Source organism: Octopus bimaculoides, chromosome 3, assembly GCF_046866305.1.
Source record: "Octopus bimaculoides isolate indiv1 chromosome 3, ASM4686630v1, whole genome shotgun sequence".
Lineage (NCBI taxonomy): Eukaryota > Metazoa > Mollusca > Cephalopoda > Octopoda > Octopodidae > Octopus > Octopus bimaculoides.
In genome coordinates, this window is record NC_142930.1 from 44,788,733 (window position 1) to 44,805,910 (window position 17,178).

The following is a 17,178-nucleotide window of genomic DNA, read 5'->3' on the forward strand; positions in this document are numbered from 1 at the left end:
AAAGATTACCAAGCTCAGAATACTTAGTTCTCCTATCACTCCTTCCCCTATCTCATACCCCTCTCATCTCTATCATATAAGCATTTATTATTCATATTTTTCAGTCTGTTATGAGATGGAAGAGTGAACAGACATAGGAATGTGAGGCACCATCATTTGTTACAAGGACATTACCTCCCTCCAGTACTGGTGTCATGAAGAATGCACTCAGTATAGTCTGTAAAGTGTGAGATTGTGAGGATCCTTAGAGCTTCTGAAGTAAATAACACATTTTTAGCACTGGTAACCCATACAAAGCACATAGTACACTCTGTAAAATGGTTTTTGTTAGTTTTAAGAAGTGAGCAACCAGCTGTATATACCAAGCCAAAATGAAACCTGACAGTAATGGGATACCCTAAGCCATGACCTATGAAAGTGAGTGGATCCATGCAGCAGATATAGTACAGTGATGTGTGTGTGTGTGTGTGTGTGTGTGTGTGTGTGTATGCATATGAGCATGCTATATGCATATGCATGTATATATATGTACTATATGTGTGTATGTGTATACAAATATAGTATATATAGTATGCACACATACAAACAATACAGGCTTTCATGTTCTATATCCTTCTACAAAATGTTGAAAGCATTGCTGTTAGAGAAGGCTCATGCCTAAGTTGTGGTGCATTGGAATCACGCTTGTGGGTTTGAAGCAAACCTTTTAACTTCTCTACAATGCCTCTGAGTGTGTATGTGTGTAATGTGTTATATATGTAATTATTGTATAACTTTGCAAATGTAATTGATTTGCGGCATGCTAAGAGGTAATATTTTTCTCAGGATTATTAATGTTAAAATCAAAACTAAATTAGAAAGTTTGAAACTCTGTTCTAGCAATCTGTATTTCATAACACAAGTGATTTAGTTGATTAAATTTCCATATGGTAAAGTCATGTTCAGTTTCTTGTTTATTTTTGGTACCTTCCCCTTAGAAATGATCAAACACCATAGTAGTCATTTTCAGCTTTACTTATGATGCAGATTGATGACAACATGCAGATTAGAACTGATTGTTGTTTCTAACATAATAGAAAAATGCATGGTTTTTATTATTACAGTTAATTTTCAAGTTTTGTTGAATGTTTCTAAGTTGGCCACATCTTTGTGTAAAATCTTTAAAAGCTATATATATAACTAAAAAGCCTTTTTATTTACTTCTTCATGCTGTATCATCTGGTATTATTCATCTCTCTTTCATACTATATTCTATTTCAGCCAGCTTTTACTTTACTTTCTTCAATACTAATCTTTGCTACTTGTTGTATTTTGTTCAAGTTGATTGTCTTCTAATGAGATTTATGCCAAATACTAAGAAAATATTAACTTAGTATGCAGTGCCTTTTCTCATTTTTGTAGAACATCTTAAGTTGAGATGGTTTCCTTTTAATTGTGGCTTCCTGTGATACTAAAGTTTAATTGACAGAAATTCAATTGGGTATATTTTCTTCGTGTTCTCTGATCCAGATCTATTTCAACCAACTAAGATCATTATCTTTCTTCAGCTTCAACCTATGTGATGTTTTGAGGCCTGTTTCTGTTCCTTTTTTCATTTCTCTCTCATTTGTTTTACTTCATCAGTATATTCTATGATTTTGTTTCTTGTTCAAATTATATTTATAATTAGTTAACTATTTTTTACTTATAAAAATATCCTATTATTATATCCAGTAATTTTCTCTATTAGTTATATTATCTCATCTAATTATATATATACATATATATATATATAGATTAGCAGTGATATTGAATCTGGGATGAACTAAGTGTTAATGGGAAAATCTATTTTTAAATAGCTTTCATAAAACATGTCAATGAAATAATTGATAGTAGTTCTCATTATTATTTTTAATTTTTAATAATTACTGAAATTAGAAATAAAAATATTAATTAAATATTATTTTTATGCAAATTTTCTTTTTGTTTACTTAACATGTTAGTTTATATTTAATATGTAATTTAGATTCTCTTACATGTATAAAGGTACCAATGTGATTTTTATCTCCAGGACAATAATCCATTTAGTGAAGGTTATCTAGAAAGAGAACAGTTGGAAAAACAGCGAGAACAGCAAGAAAGACAACGTATGCAACTTCAAAAGCAAATAAAGCAACAAAAGGCACTTCAGGGGGAACAGTCAAATGGTAAATCTTATTTCAAAAGTGTTCTAATAAATCTATTATGTAGTATGTAATTGATTGTATCTATTTGTGTTGTTCATTATATGTAAATGATTCAGATTTTGAAAATAATGAAATTAGAGAAATGAAATCTTGCCAATATATTTGCTTAAATGCTCATAGAATATTGAACTTATACTGGTAAGATTATACTGATGATTGCTAGAAAGTAGACAAATTTAATTAAATCACTTCTGTTGATTTAAAGCAAAAGCTTTATTGTTACTATGTTTAATGTTTTGTGGTCCCTTGCTGCCCTTAGAGTAATTGTAATTGTTAAATTGGAAATCTACTTTGCAGAAGAAGTTGATCATTTTGTTTGTTTTGTTTTAATAAAAAATATCTTCAGCATTACTTCACTGATTTTAGAAATTTGCATAAAGTGAATAAATTTCTAAGAATACTGATACTTATAGCCAGTTGGAGTAGTTTCTTTTAATTAGTTCACCTTGCAAATAAAGGCTCTGTATTATCTTGGGACAGCACATATTGTCAGTGGTAAAAATTTGAACACTTCCTTTTTTTGCATTCGGCATAATGAAATAGGTAAAGTAGCTAAGAGAACTTGAATCAAATATTGTGTATTGTTTGACAATGACAGTGCTGTGTTTGCATGTCATTGTCATCTCTTGTACATTGCATTTGATGCTTTTTACACTTAGTTTTTCTCTCAACATATTTGTACTTCTTCATTCATGCACACTGACATTCACATCAAGGGAGTGGACAAAACAGTGTATAGTTCTGATAACCTTATTATACCTGTATGTGAAGGACAACAAGCTTTTTGTTTATTATGAAACTGTTAAAATAAGTACCAAATTGCTGGGGTTGATATATTAGACTAAAAGTCTTTGAAACAGTTCCCCAGCATGAATTTAGTCTAATGACTGGAACTAGTTGAAGAGAAGTGTTACTATTGTGTACTGTTTTAGTTAATTTTCATTGTGGAATAAAATCTTATTTTATTCTATGATTTTATAGTTATAGATGATCAGTAATTAAGTAACTGTACTTCTCATTTATCACCTTTTATTATTCATTTATCCCCCCCCCCTCTTTTTAAAATTTCATTTTGCAAATTATGTTTTAAAATTTTGTCATACCAAAATTTTTCAACAGAAAAGCCAGAGGGTGTTCGCCAGGTTCCCTTTTTCAGTGATACTCAACTGATATATGATCCGAAGCGTCCAGTCTCTGCTGTACCACCAGAAGGCCATATTGGATCTCTTTTAAGTGAGCATGAATCTAGACTTTTAGGAAACAGATACTCAGGAGACCAGCAGCAAAGATTTAGTGGGGATCAGTTACAAGCCCAACCTCAGTTGCCACCCCAACCACCTCAGAGATTTCCTGGTAGGTTATATTTATTTGTAATTGACATTTTATCTTTTGTTGCCTACAGTGAGCTTATTAATCTGGTCTTTTCTATAGTCTGTGTAATTGATTTTGTTTATCTATTTAGAAATACATTTTATTTACTATTTTATTTTCTTCTTGATTTAATTAATGTATTCATTTCAAAAGGCTGCATTTTAATTGCTTTGTATTAATGAAATTGAAATATAAATATTTTGATAGATAAGTTTTGTTATATAGTAATTACACTTCCATTTTGTCACAGAATTAGATTTTGTGAGTGTGAGAGAGAGAGAGAGAGAGAGAGAGAGTGTGTGTGTGTGTATTGGGTAAGTGCATTTTCTGTTGCTTTTCTGATCCACATGATTAAAAATAGCTTTTATCATCTCTGAAATGAGTTATCATTTGCGAAATTTGGAAGCTTTGTGCATATAGCTATGTCTAGTTGCACAATGTTTATGATAAAATGAATTACAGTGTGACAACTATTTCATTAATGTATGTTTTTAGGTTTATATTGAAATTTAAGTAACATTTGTACTTTTGATATGTGAATTTCTCTGCATCTCAAATGCAAATAGGAAAGATATGTTTATTTCTAGACTTGTAGTTTTGAAACTACTGCATTTTACTCCTCTTGGTCTTCAGAAAACTGTCAGTGAATAAGAATAAGGATGCTACATGTGATTTTTTTTTTTTACATAGCTGAACCCTATAAACACACAACATTTAAAAAGAGGCAATGTTCTCCAATGATGAAAAATAACATTTAGTGGATATTCACATTCAAACTTGCCAGAATGTATTGGGAATGAATAGATGCATTATTGTTAAAAAAATATTAGACATTGACATATAATGTATATGATATTCAGCATTTATATTGATTAGAGGGTTCTAGCAAAAATAATGCACAAGTGAGCACACTATTTTTACTGACATAAGTCATTAAAATTGCACATTGATAGGGTAATCTTTCTCTATACGAAGGTACTAATTCAACCTAGCCTCCATCAATAGTGAGGCATCTGTACCATCATTGAATCTGATTCTTTGAATCCTTTTCAAAAAAGTTCAGGTGTGCACTGTTGTATCTGCTTCTTCAGATATTTTCACCACATCTGTGTCATTAAATCATTGTCTCTGAAGATTGCCCTTATTGGACCAGACAGGTGAAAGTAGGAGGGCATCAGATCACAGGAGACTTTTGACCAACCCAGTTTGCTGATTTGTTACCAAAGATATATGGTTGGAATGTGTCAACATGAATGTAGATCATTTTCAGATTATTGTTTATTCTCTTTCTTCTCATGGCTTCTTTATGCTTTATGAGTGTCTCACTGTGTTGCTTTCTGTTCAAGGTGCAGTCATGTACCAGAAAAGCTTCCAGCAGATCTTAACAAACTTTCTCACATCTCTCCTTCAAACCAAGTGTCAATTTCTGAGGTGTCAAATTTGCACACACTTCTTGATATTGAAAGTCTTCCACCATCTTCCATAATGCATTGTGATTATTGTCCAGTTGTGATGCAAGCTCACAATTTGTGACTTGTTTGTCCATGCAGATCAATTTGGCTATTGTTTGACAATTTGTGTCAGTCGTCACAGTTGATGATCTCTAACTGCATAGTTTTGTCTTCAGTGATGAGTTTCCTCTTATGTGAACTTCACTCGTCTGTGTGCTCCAGTATTTAATATTTCAATTATGCGTTTCATTAACAACGAAATATTTTTTGCTGATTTTCATTTTTTGTTAGCTTTAAGGTATTCATTATTTATTCTCATATTTGTAATAATTTCTTATGCTTAAATTATTAATTAATTATGACATGATATCTGGTAGGCTGAGGTTTCGTAAGTGTTTATGTTCCATTGGCTGTACTATTTTGGATTTCTTGAATTGATTTTCAGAGAAACCTTTTTTTAGATATTAGTTTTCTTTATTTTACTTGCTATGATTAGAAGATCGATCTGTTAATATTTAGTTTCAACAACCACATAATTTTTTTTTTCTAAAAGCTGCAATTACAGGAATGTTTGTACAAACTGTGTAATGTGGGCTCTGGACAATGGGACACTATAGATTTGACAAGTGGAAGATAAATGAGTTAGTTAAGTGGGCCTGGATCAAGGTAGTGTACAATTAGAGTAGATTCCATTGTGTTATGGTAGATGAAGCAGAGACAAGAAACAGCCAATATGAGCCACTGATTGTAGTGTGTTGGTGAATAAGACTTTGCCAAATGAGCGGGATCGTGCCAGAGCCCCTGGACTGGCTCATGTGCGGGCGACACATGATATCTTTCGAGCGAGATCGTTGCCAGTGCCCCTGGACTAATTCCTGTGCGGGTGACACATGAAATGTTTTGAGCGGGTTCGTTGCCAGTGCCCCTGGACTCGCTCATGTGCGGGCGACGCCCCTGGGCCGGCTCTTGTGCGGGTGACACATGAGGTTTTTCAAGCGAGATCGTTGCTGGTGCCCCTGGACTGGCTCATGTGTGGGCGACACATGAAATCTTTCGAGCGAGACGGGATCGTTGCCAGAGCCCCTGGACTGGCTCATGTGCGGGCGACACATGATATCTTTCGAGCGAGATCGTTGCCAGTGCCCCTGGACTAATTCCTGTGCGGGTGACACATGAAATGTTTTGAGTGGGTTCGTTGCCAGTGCCCCTGGACTCGCTCATGTGCGGGCGACGCCCGTGGGCCGGCTCTTGTGCGGGTGACACATGAGGTTTTTCAAGCGAGATCGTTGCTGGTGCCCCTGGACTGGCTCATGTGTGGGCGACACATGAAATCTTTCGAGCGAGACGGGATCGTTGCCAGTGCCCCTGGACTGGCTCATGTGTGGGCAACACATGAAATCTTTCGAGCGAGATCGTTGCCGGTGCCCCTGGGCCGGCTCTTGTGCGGGTGGCACATGAGGTTTTTCCGAGCGAGATCGTTGCCGGTGCCCCTGGACTGGCTCATGTGCGGGCGACACATGAAATCTTTCGAGCGAGATCATTGCCAGTTCCCCTGGACTGGCTCTTGTGCGGGTGACACATGAAATGTTTTGAGCGGGACGGGATCGTTGCCAGTGCCCCTGGACTGGCTCTTGTGTGGGGTTGTTGTGGGATTTTCGAGCGGGATCGTTGCTGGTGCCCCTGGGTTGGCTCTTGTGCAGGTGACACATGAGGTTTCTCAAGCGAGATGAGCGTGGCCGTTGCCAGTACTACCTGACTGGCCTTCGTGCGGGTGACACGTAAAAGCACCCACTACACTCTCTGAGTGGTTGGCGTTAGGAAGGGCATCCAGCTGTAGAAACACTGCCAAATCAGATTGGAGCCTGGTGTAGCCATCTGGTTTCACCAGTCCTCAGTCAAATCGTCCAACTCATGCTAGCATGGAAAGCGGATGTTAAACGACGACGACGACGAGATGTTAGTGTTTATAACAACAGTTGTATAATGCGTATTATATTTGAATTTTGTGGAAAACCAGTTACTAATCTAGGTAGAAGTATTTTCTGATTCTGAACAGGAAGCTTGGTATTTTGGGTGCAGGTTTGATTATGTTACATATTTGAGGTCACCATCAAAGATTCTTCAAAAAATGCAAGGCTTAGAATTTGTAGTGATTTTGAAAGATTTAGTTGTGTACTCATGTATATGGAGGTTGTAGTGTAAGATTATCCCTTGATATGATTTGAAATTGTGTCTTGACGGTGTTGAAGGTGCTTATGTTTTTATGTGCTCACTGGCTGATGGTGTTTTTTTTTATAACTCTGCTCATAGAGAAGATGTTTAGGTCTAAGTTGTGTGTAAATAACACTTATGTATGTAAAGTTACAAATGAGTGAAAAAGGTTATTTACATAAGACTGTGTTGATTTTTGTTAAAAATGGAGGCAAGTACTGAAGGGAAAGTGTTGGAGACATAAAAAACAAATTTTGAAATATATTAACAGTTGATAAAGTGATAATCAGAAACTGTTGTCAGTATTAATTATTAAGCACTCACTCAGACAATGACTTTAGCGGGATAAAAAGCAAAATCAGTCTGGTACACTTTGCACTCATTGAAACAATCCTGTGAGGATTAATTGCTTCTGATAATAATAGTTTAATACAGCACTCCTCTTAAAATTTTAAATAAATCTGTGAATTCATACAGAAAAAACAAAAAAGCCCTCAACAATATAACATGTTCTGTGTATCATTTGTTACAATAAGTTGAAAACTATTAACACCTATAAATAAAATAATGAGACATTTATTGACATTTTCGAATTGCTGAATAAATTAACAAGTAGATAAATATTGTACCTCATTCTTAGTTTCCTTCTTAGTTTACATTTTTAGTAATGGAAACTATAAAAATATGTTAATTACATTTGATATGTTTTCACATTTTCTCATATAGTCTAAAATATCTTGAGAAAACATCTGTAATGATTTATAAAGAATAACATATGTAACAACCTGTTTTTGTTATTCTACCATTAAGACTTGTTTTCAAAATAATATGGGTAAAAAATGTAGCTAAATGAAGCCAAGTAAGTGATTTAATAGTAAGAAGTTATTCCTTGAAAATAGTAAAAATACTGTTGTGTTTAAGTAACTAACAGAAATTAACCTTAAATAATCATTCTAACCCCTGATGAACTTTTGCAATCTAAGCACCATGATTATGAAAATATTTGTTTAAATTGTATTCATAAATATAAATGGCTGAAGGAATTCAACATGAGTTTTTGAAATAAGAAAGTATTTAAGATGAAAATTTATGTTTTGTTTTTCAATGTGTGTGTGTGTGTGTGTGTGTGTGTGTATGTGCGTGTGTGTATGTGTGTGTATATATATATATATATATATATATATATATATATATATATACACATATACATATATACACACACACACACACACACACACACACACACACGTATACATATATACACACATACCATTCCTGGAAATAGTAAATTTGTACAACTATTTATTTCAACTGGCTCTATGGATTCAAGATTATTTTTAGGTATTTATTTGTCATGTGTTGTATGTATGTATGCACATCTGTATATTCTAATAAGCCTAATTCTCTATGTGCATTTAGTAATGTTTATATTATATTTATGGATATATAAGAACATGACTAGTGGTCTCTGTCTGGTGATATGTACTTGTTACTTTGATATTTATTAATGTAGACAGTTTCCATTTTAAAAAATATTGCAGGTGTGTGTGTGTGTGTGTGCACGTGCATATATACATGCATGATTCTCGTTTGATAAAAATAAAACAGCCTATGATATATAGAGAGGATGCAGTGCAATTCAACAGTAATTGATAAAGTTCAGCAAATTACTGACTGTAAATGGGTACACACTTGTTTACTTGAATGGGACTGTATTTCTGTGCGTGACTATATTATTGAAAAAGAATAGTCAGAAATAATGAAGTTATTGTCCCTTAGTTTATTTATATTCAGGTATAACATTATGTGCATTTATTTTTAACAGTTTTCTGTAAACAAGAACCTGAAAGACATTCACTGTAGAGTTTAGTCTTGGTGGAAAATCTCTCTCTGTAGACTTTGTATTATAAAACACATCAAGCCATTCTTCTAGTGTGTATAAGTACATGGAGCAGTCAAGATGAAGATAAACATATTTGATCCTCACTGCTTTGTGTAGTTATACTAAAATGAAACACTATTATAGTGCATATTTATGGAGGTCTCACATATGCAATAAAATGAATTCAAAAGCATTGAGATTATCCATGCAATCAGTGAACTCAACCTCCCTTTAGGGGGTGTTTAAAATTTGAATCAACAAATCAAAATGTTTTGAAAGTGTATACAATAAAAACTACAATAGATTGTCTTTAGAGCCAACTAGTGAATGTAACTGACATTTTTAAGTCTCAGTTGGCCCACAACATAGAATATTCTATTAAGATGGCAAGATTTAGAAGTGCTCAGTATAAAAATAGAGCGAATATAGTGATGCTCTCTATGTATAACTACAATATGATTGAGGAAAATACACCAGAGGAGCATTCTGTTGAGCAATTTTACACATATGATACAGGTCTTACATATGTCATATAGTAAGTTGAAAGACTATGATGAATTAAAATTGTCCATGTAATTAGTAGAAAAAAGTGGTTAGTAACAGTGTTTAAAATATGAAAATAATCAATGTGTGTGTGTGTTACCATTGTTTTTAAGTCTGCTTTTCCATGCTTGACATTTGTTGTGTTCCTTTGTCATCTCTTTTGTTAAGTTCAGTGTTCTGAGATAGCTTTTACCATTTGTGCCATGGTCTTCCTCTCCTAAAGTTTCCTATATGCATCTCCTTACTGATGCATCTATATGCATTATATGTCCATACCAATGCAGTCGTCTCTTTAGCAACAATATCTGATTCCATTTATACCTTGTTTTTCTCTCATTTCATGTATGCCATGTCTCCCATGTTCACTACATTTTACATACAATGGGGCATACACTTGCTTCATTTCTCTCCAGCCTTCTCTCAACCTCTGCACCCAATGCCTACATTTCATTAACATATAACATTGCACTTCTTACAAAAGCAACATACTGTCTACCCTTCACTTGAAGAGAGAATCCCTCAGTTACTAATAGAAGTGATGTTCCTGAACTTTTTCCACCATATTCTCATTTTTGTTACTGTGCTTTCAGTGAACCCTCCTCCCTAGCTGATTAGGTTGCTTAATTAGTAGACACTATCAACTGCTCCTATGGAACCATCAAAACATTTAAAAAATTTATTTTGCTAGTGTCTGATACATCTGTACATCTGCCACATACAGTCTTTGTTCATTGCTTGCCTGATTGTGATCTCAGTATACTTCTTATGCACTTACACTGTGTACTCTATGGAGTTCCTACATACTCATGTTTTGCATACTGAGCCCACCATTTGTCTGCTGATGGCAGTCTTGCCTTTTTTTTTAAAAATCTTTCTTAGCAATTTAATCTTACCATGTTTATGCCAAGTCATCTTGATTCTAAGTTTTGTTTCCACATCTGGAATTTCTTCTCTAAGTCTTCTGGAAACTCTGTTATTAGGACTAGGTCATCAGCATATAGGAGTTGCTCTGGACAGCTCACAGAGCTCATTGCCAACTCTATTTTTCCTAACTCCACCTCTCTACATGACTTATGCTTCTCTCACAAACTTAGCTTTCTTAAACTCACAGTGTAACCTGTCAATCAACAGATGCTAAGTAGAGCTTACCCTTAGCTAAAAATTTCTCTTGTTTCTTCATGAAGAGAGTATCAGCTGTACCCCAACCTGACACAAATCTGAACTGTGTTTCATCTAAGCTGATTCGCTTCCTAATCAATTGTGCCAGTATTCTATCTGTTGCTTCCATAACTTGGTCAATCAGTTTTATACCTCTGTTATGTCTTCCTAAAGTATCTCCTTTGCTCTTGTAACTGTTGATGATTATACTGCCATTCAATTATCCAGTGTGACGCTTAGAGATGGACTGTATGAGTGATTAACTTGAGCCCTACTTTGTCACATTTTCTCAGCATTTCATCTTTATTCCTGCTTTATTTATCTTCATATCCTTAAATAACTGATCTTTCTATTTAAGTGTATGTTAGATAGTTCCAGTTCTTCCTACACATTTTCCACATTCAGCATCCTCTTGTAATAACATTTCCAAGATCCTTTCTTCTTAGCTGTAGGTAACAGTCAGGTGTCATTTCACACGTTCTCCCAACAGCTTCATTTACTCCTTTACACTGCTTTGCTATCCAGAACACCTCTTACTTTTGATCTTCACATTACAAAACATTGGTAATCTTCTTTTCAATTCACACACACACTTGTTGCATGGCTTCTCTCTTAGCTACATGACCTACTTATTTGCTGCTCCTTCTCTTCCTATCGTTCCATACCTGTCTTTTAGCTTTTATGGCTCTTGCCTTCTGTTTAGCTGGTGTCTTGCCAAGGTTGTAGAACTGGTTGCTAACTTTCAGCAGTAAAAACATATTGTCCCTTGTGTTATAATAAGTCTTTCACTGGGGAAAGACTTAGTATTTGCAACTATCTTTCTAATCTGTTTTCTGGTGTGAGAATAAGGTCTGTCTGGCTTGTATGTTTCTCTGATAAGGTGATCAAATGCCTGGTTTATTTCCTGAAGTTTGTATTGTAGATAGTTCATTTATATCACAGAACTGTAGAAACTTTGATCCCTCCTCGTTCCTTGGATATAAATGGACAACCATTATATGTACATGTGTGTGTGTTCCTTTATGTATATAAAACAAAGGGATAAATATATCAGTATATTGTTTTTTTAAAAGAAAACCTTACCATTCACTCACAAAACCTCATTGCAATATAAACTATGTGATACCTTCCATTCTAGCTCAGAGCTAATATCATGTAGATAGCTGGTGTGTACAGATGACACTGAAATATCACTATTTTCTCCAAGTTCAAGCTCTCTTTTTTCTAATTAAATCATAAAAAAGTAAACGATGATTAATAAATCACCAATAAATATCACTAAAATCTACCTCGATGCCTGAGGTATTACTTCCATGATGTTTGAAAATTGAAGGAAGAAAGAACAATAAAATGCAAAAAAGAAATACACATGATGCAAACATGATGTCTTTTGACAGGAAGTTCCTTCTAAGATCAGGCTAAACATTGCTTCTTGCACAGAAAAGTACTTAGTTCCAGTTTTTCAATCCTCAAAACAACATTTTGAATTGTGGTTATATGTAGTTTAGGACTTGCCAACATTTGCTGATACTTGCATTATAAAATTTTAAGACTTAAGTTTGACCTAGCCAGGACCAGTACTGGCTGAAACCTTTGTGTCTGTCTGCCTGTTTATGCACATGTTCACGCGTGCACACACATACATTCACAAGTATGTTTATGTGGTTATGAAGTTTGTTTTGCAACCACATTTTTGAGCCATCATGACTGTAACTCTGCTGAAGTACTGCCTTCACAGTTGACTGTTCTGTATCTTTTGTGTCATATCTGCATATATTCAGAAGTCCAAAATTTAATGAGCTTTTCAGTGCCTGTGGTGCTTTTAGTTGCTGGATCAATAAACTGGTAGCTGCTGGTCTAATTTGCTTGTGCCTTTTGCAAAATTCTAATCTAGTATGTTAAAAACAGCATCTTTTATTCCTCTTGTTATTTTTTGTTTGTTGGCATATTGTTTCTTCTGGTATTTCAAAGGGTTGTGATGTAATGCACAGATGCACTCTCAATGGTGAAGAACTTTGACTTAGTATATGTTTTGGTGCATGCTTTTTGCAATCCCTCCAGTTATTGTGCAAGCTCTAGGCAGCTTGGAGAACATAGCTATGAACAGTAACTCACTTTGGTAACAAGAGATTTCCAGAGAATTGACACCACCTTTGAGTCTGTCACAGCAACTGTCCCCAGTACTTAGTCACTGATCTCTCAGCAGGCTACTGATAGTCTATGAACATGACTAGAGCAGCATATATCTGCAAACATAGAAGCATAGTGATGACCATATCATTAATATACTTAGAGTTTTGGAGCATTACAAAACATTTGTTGGAGATGTTTTCCGTGTTGTAGGGATGGAAATTTGTGGTACCGAACAGCAAGTTATTGTCATTAGCCCAGTTTTTATATAACATCTAAATTTGTTGGAGAGCAAAGTTATCATCACTTGCTACTAGTTTTGCATTTTAGCATCATTTAAGTGTTATCTGCATAGCTCGTGTGTGTGTCTGTGTGTAACAGCCTTTGTTGTCTTCACATTGTCACTGTGTGAGTGAAAACATTGTTTATTGTAAATAATACAACCTGCTGCTCAATAGTTTCATTGTATGTGAAGATTAGTAGAATGCAAAAAATATCTTACTTGAAACACAATTTAGGGTTGATGACAGTAAAAGTATTTGACTGTAGATAACTGCTTCAATAATTCTTATCTAACCCATACTAGCATGGAAATAAATAAATGAACATAAAAACAACAACAATAATAATGGTAGTGATGGTGTCATCCACTGTCTATACATGACCATGTGTGTGTGTGTCATTCATTTTATGTTTGTTTTTCATGCTGGGATGGATTGGACAGGGTGTTATTTGTAACAGGATTTTGTCTTGATGCTCTTTATGTTGCCATCCTTTGTCTGTATTTTGAGTAAAAGATTTGTTATTCCAGAGGTCTTTGAAAGCACAGAATGACCAATCATAATGTTAAGAAATAATGTCAATATTAACACCATTTCAAGTGGTAATGAGCATGAACTAATGACTCACACACCTTCTCACACATTTGGTTAATTTTAATTATTTGATTTCTGTCATTTTTTAACATTGGTGAGCATTTTGTAAGGTTGTTGTAGTTCATGGAATAAATCTGTTTTGGAGTATGTTTCTTCAACAAAGCAGATCTTAATCTGAAACAGCAGATCATTTTATTTCTTGCAATAGCTAGTACTTATTGATGCAAAACACTCTTAGATTTTATCATCATTGTTGATGCCACTGATCATCATCATTCCCTTAGATTCTAGATTTTATCCTTGTTGTTTATACTGATATTTAGGCTAAGATTTTCAAAAATTCAGCAGTTTCAAAAATTCTATTTGATCTTGATTGCCATTTATTTATTCATTGATTCTTTCATTCACATTCATCTTAAGCATGATTATGTTGTTTTTGTTGTTTCCACCCCTCTAATTTTCACCAGTATAACTGTAAACACTGTATTTCTAAATTTAGCTTATAGTATCATTATTTCTGAAGCTCAATTTTTATATTTAGGTCTTGCTGTATCCCTTTTCTGCCTGCATGCATATATTGTTAACTGGATGAATCTTTATTTAGATAAAGAGGTTTATTTGAAAATACATACATGCCAACAATTCTCAATATTAATAATTTAATAGGAAGTATAAATTTGTATTTAATTACACTTGTAAGGAATATTTGTTAAATTTAGAATAGTAGATTGAAAAAAGAAACAGTACATTGAATTAAGCTGTTTACAGTACTGAGTTCAATTGAAATTACTTTGGAGGCCAACATAACCTTTCATTCTCTTAAAGTTGATAAAATAAATATTTGTAATAAATGAGGGTTAATTTAATTCAATCATTCAACTTGCACAACTCCACTAAAATGTTGGCTTTGTACTTAGTCAAGTGATATTAAATCTCTCCAACTTCACACTTTCAAATCATTATCAACATCAAAGGCTTATTATTGAGATTCCACTATTGTCTTCCTTCTCTAGATTTTGGAATATAATATTAGAAATAATTTGTTGGGATACTTTTGTTCAGTCATATTTCATCAAATATCAAATTCTTTACCATTGCATATGAGGATAATGTTACATTTAAGGAATATTTAATCATGCTCTAGGTTGTATTTAATATTTATAGTTCACCTCAACATAAGTATTCATTATAAACCTTATCTTGTTTGAGTATTTTCTAATGAGACTATTATTATGTTGAAATTTAATTTAATCAATACTAGATAAAGATGTTAAATTCATTATCAATATCAAAGAGAGAGAGATAGGGAAAGAGAGCCCTCTATCTGAATTGTTGGGTATATTTAAAATTTCTTTATATATTACTATATGTTAATTTTTCTTGATAATCAAACAAATGTAAAATAAGTTATAGTAATTTGAATATTTTCCACGAGATTGTATTGCAGAATTGTTGGTGTTTAGGATTTTAAATATAGTCATTTATTGAATTTCTGAGTGAAGCTTCTTGCTTTTCTGTGTTTCAAAAATTTAATAAACCTCATCCAGTTAGCAAGAGCTGAGCTAAATGAGCTTTTTAAAAAGAAAATTACGTGTGGATATTTGTAATGTTCCCTTGAGAAAACCCACCACTGCTCTTCCAGGCTTTGGTATCCCTCCCCTGTGTCAGCAGAGTTCTGAGCCAACACCGGCTTCTCCTGGTCAAGTTACTCCAAAGGAAAAGACTAAAAAGCGCAAGAAGAAAGCAAGAACACAAGATGGAGGTAGTAATATAACCTCGCTTTGGGGATTATATATATATATATATATATATATATATATATATATATATATATATATGTATATATATGAATTTATATTCCTTTCCTGCTGCTTTTGCCTCCCACTGCTTTTCTTTCAACATGAAAATCTCAACCTTCATTGTCTTTTGTTATTTCTTCTTTTTAAAACTAATTTTTATTTTGTTATTTAATAACTAGTATTTTTTTGATTGTGTCAGACTAACTTGGAGTCTTTTAAAATGATTAAGAAACAGTTGCTATTTGATCCCTTATTGGTGCTTATATTGCTGAATTATACATGATTTCAGTTTGAAAATTTTAGAATATGATAAATATAATTTTACTAAATTTTTGAAAATTGGATTTTGACAGATAAAAAAACACTTTAAAAAATATTTAAAAGTAATTAAATATATTTTAAATAAATCCTTAACATATGTTTCCTCGATACACTTTTTCTTTGGTTATATTTTAAAGTAAGTGAATTGTTTAACTTAAAATATGAATTATAGTGGTAATTATTTCATAAATTCATGTTTCAAAATATGTACCATTCCTTTGTAATTGAAGTTTTTGAGAAGATTACATAAAAACATTTTGAAGGTGAAAAGTTTTGAAAACAAGTTTATGGTTGTAAATTAAGTTTGCTGTTGATTTGATCCTTTTGCTATATATTTATGTATCATTTAATGTATCTCTGAAAAATAGCAATTAATCATTAATTAATAAAGCATCAGATATTCTAATTTTTTGAGTAAGAACTCTAAAGTTTATTTTATAACCTTTATCTTTATTTCTTACATTTATTGTACAGTATAAGCTATGTTACCTTTCCCCGTTGCTAAAATTAAAGCTCTAAGAGTTGTGAAGATATGAAATGTATTTATGAAGCCTAACAAAAATACCCTCCTTCTCCCCCACCCACCCCTATATTTCATAAAAGCCAGTTCATTTTAAAAGAACAGAATTATTTTTCTACACAATTTTTATCGGCAGTCCAATACACAATACACATAGCAGAGTTTACTTATTCATTTGCAATTGATGGTTCACTCAATTATTGGAGTCTTGTGCCATTTGTGATCCTTCAGGCAATTAAATGATGAATCTTCCTTTTTATTGCCTTTTCATTTGAATGTGATGAGAAACTCCAGAGCAGTAAAGGAGTAAATCATCACCTTCAAAGAAATTATATGTACGTTTTAAAAGTATATTTCAGTTTCATTTTATATAAAACCTGGGGCTATATAATGACTGACCACCCCCACCCCCTAGTTCTTTAAAAAATGCCTATGATTTGACAGCAATGCTTTAATTTCATTTCCATATCTATTCCATTCTTCCATTCAATTTAAAATTGGCCTTTGATGTAAAAAGTACAGTAAAACATTAAAATTTAAAATTTTTTTTACTACACAATTAATAATTTATTCTCATTGAATACTCTTTTCCATCATATTCTTGATTAATACTAATTCATGGATATGATTTTAAATTGCATGTAAGCATGTGATAAATGATGGTCGAGTAGACTAAACTTTCACTTTTCCAA

At 33.3% G+C, this 17,178-nt stretch overlaps 1 protein-coding gene across 50 annotated transcripts in view; it reads left to right on the forward strand.

Moving 5' to 3' along the window:
* The window catches only part of LOC106883022 (histone-lysine N-methyltransferase 2C), a 218,650-nt gene that overhangs the window by 173,861 nt on the left and 27,611 nt on the right, over window positions 1-17,178 (forward strand). For 33 of the 50 annotated variants that reach the window (XR_016241013.1, XR_016241014.1, XM_089348824.1 and 30 more), the window contains 3 exons: window positions 2,051-2,186; window positions 3,345-3,578; window positions 15,489-15,608. Coding sequence is in view for 48 of the 50 variants with exons in the window: in XM_089348824.1 (XP_089204950.1) it covers window positions 2,051-2,186; window positions 3,345-3,578; window positions 15,489-15,608 (490 nt within the window). In the remaining 2 variants the exon portion in view is untranslated. The remainder of the gene's footprint in view (window positions 1-2,050; window positions 2,187-3,344; window positions 3,579-15,488; window positions 15,609-17,178) is intronic. The other 17 variants (XM_089348829.1, XM_089348841.1, XM_089348866.1 and 14 more) reach the window with 1 other exon arrangement.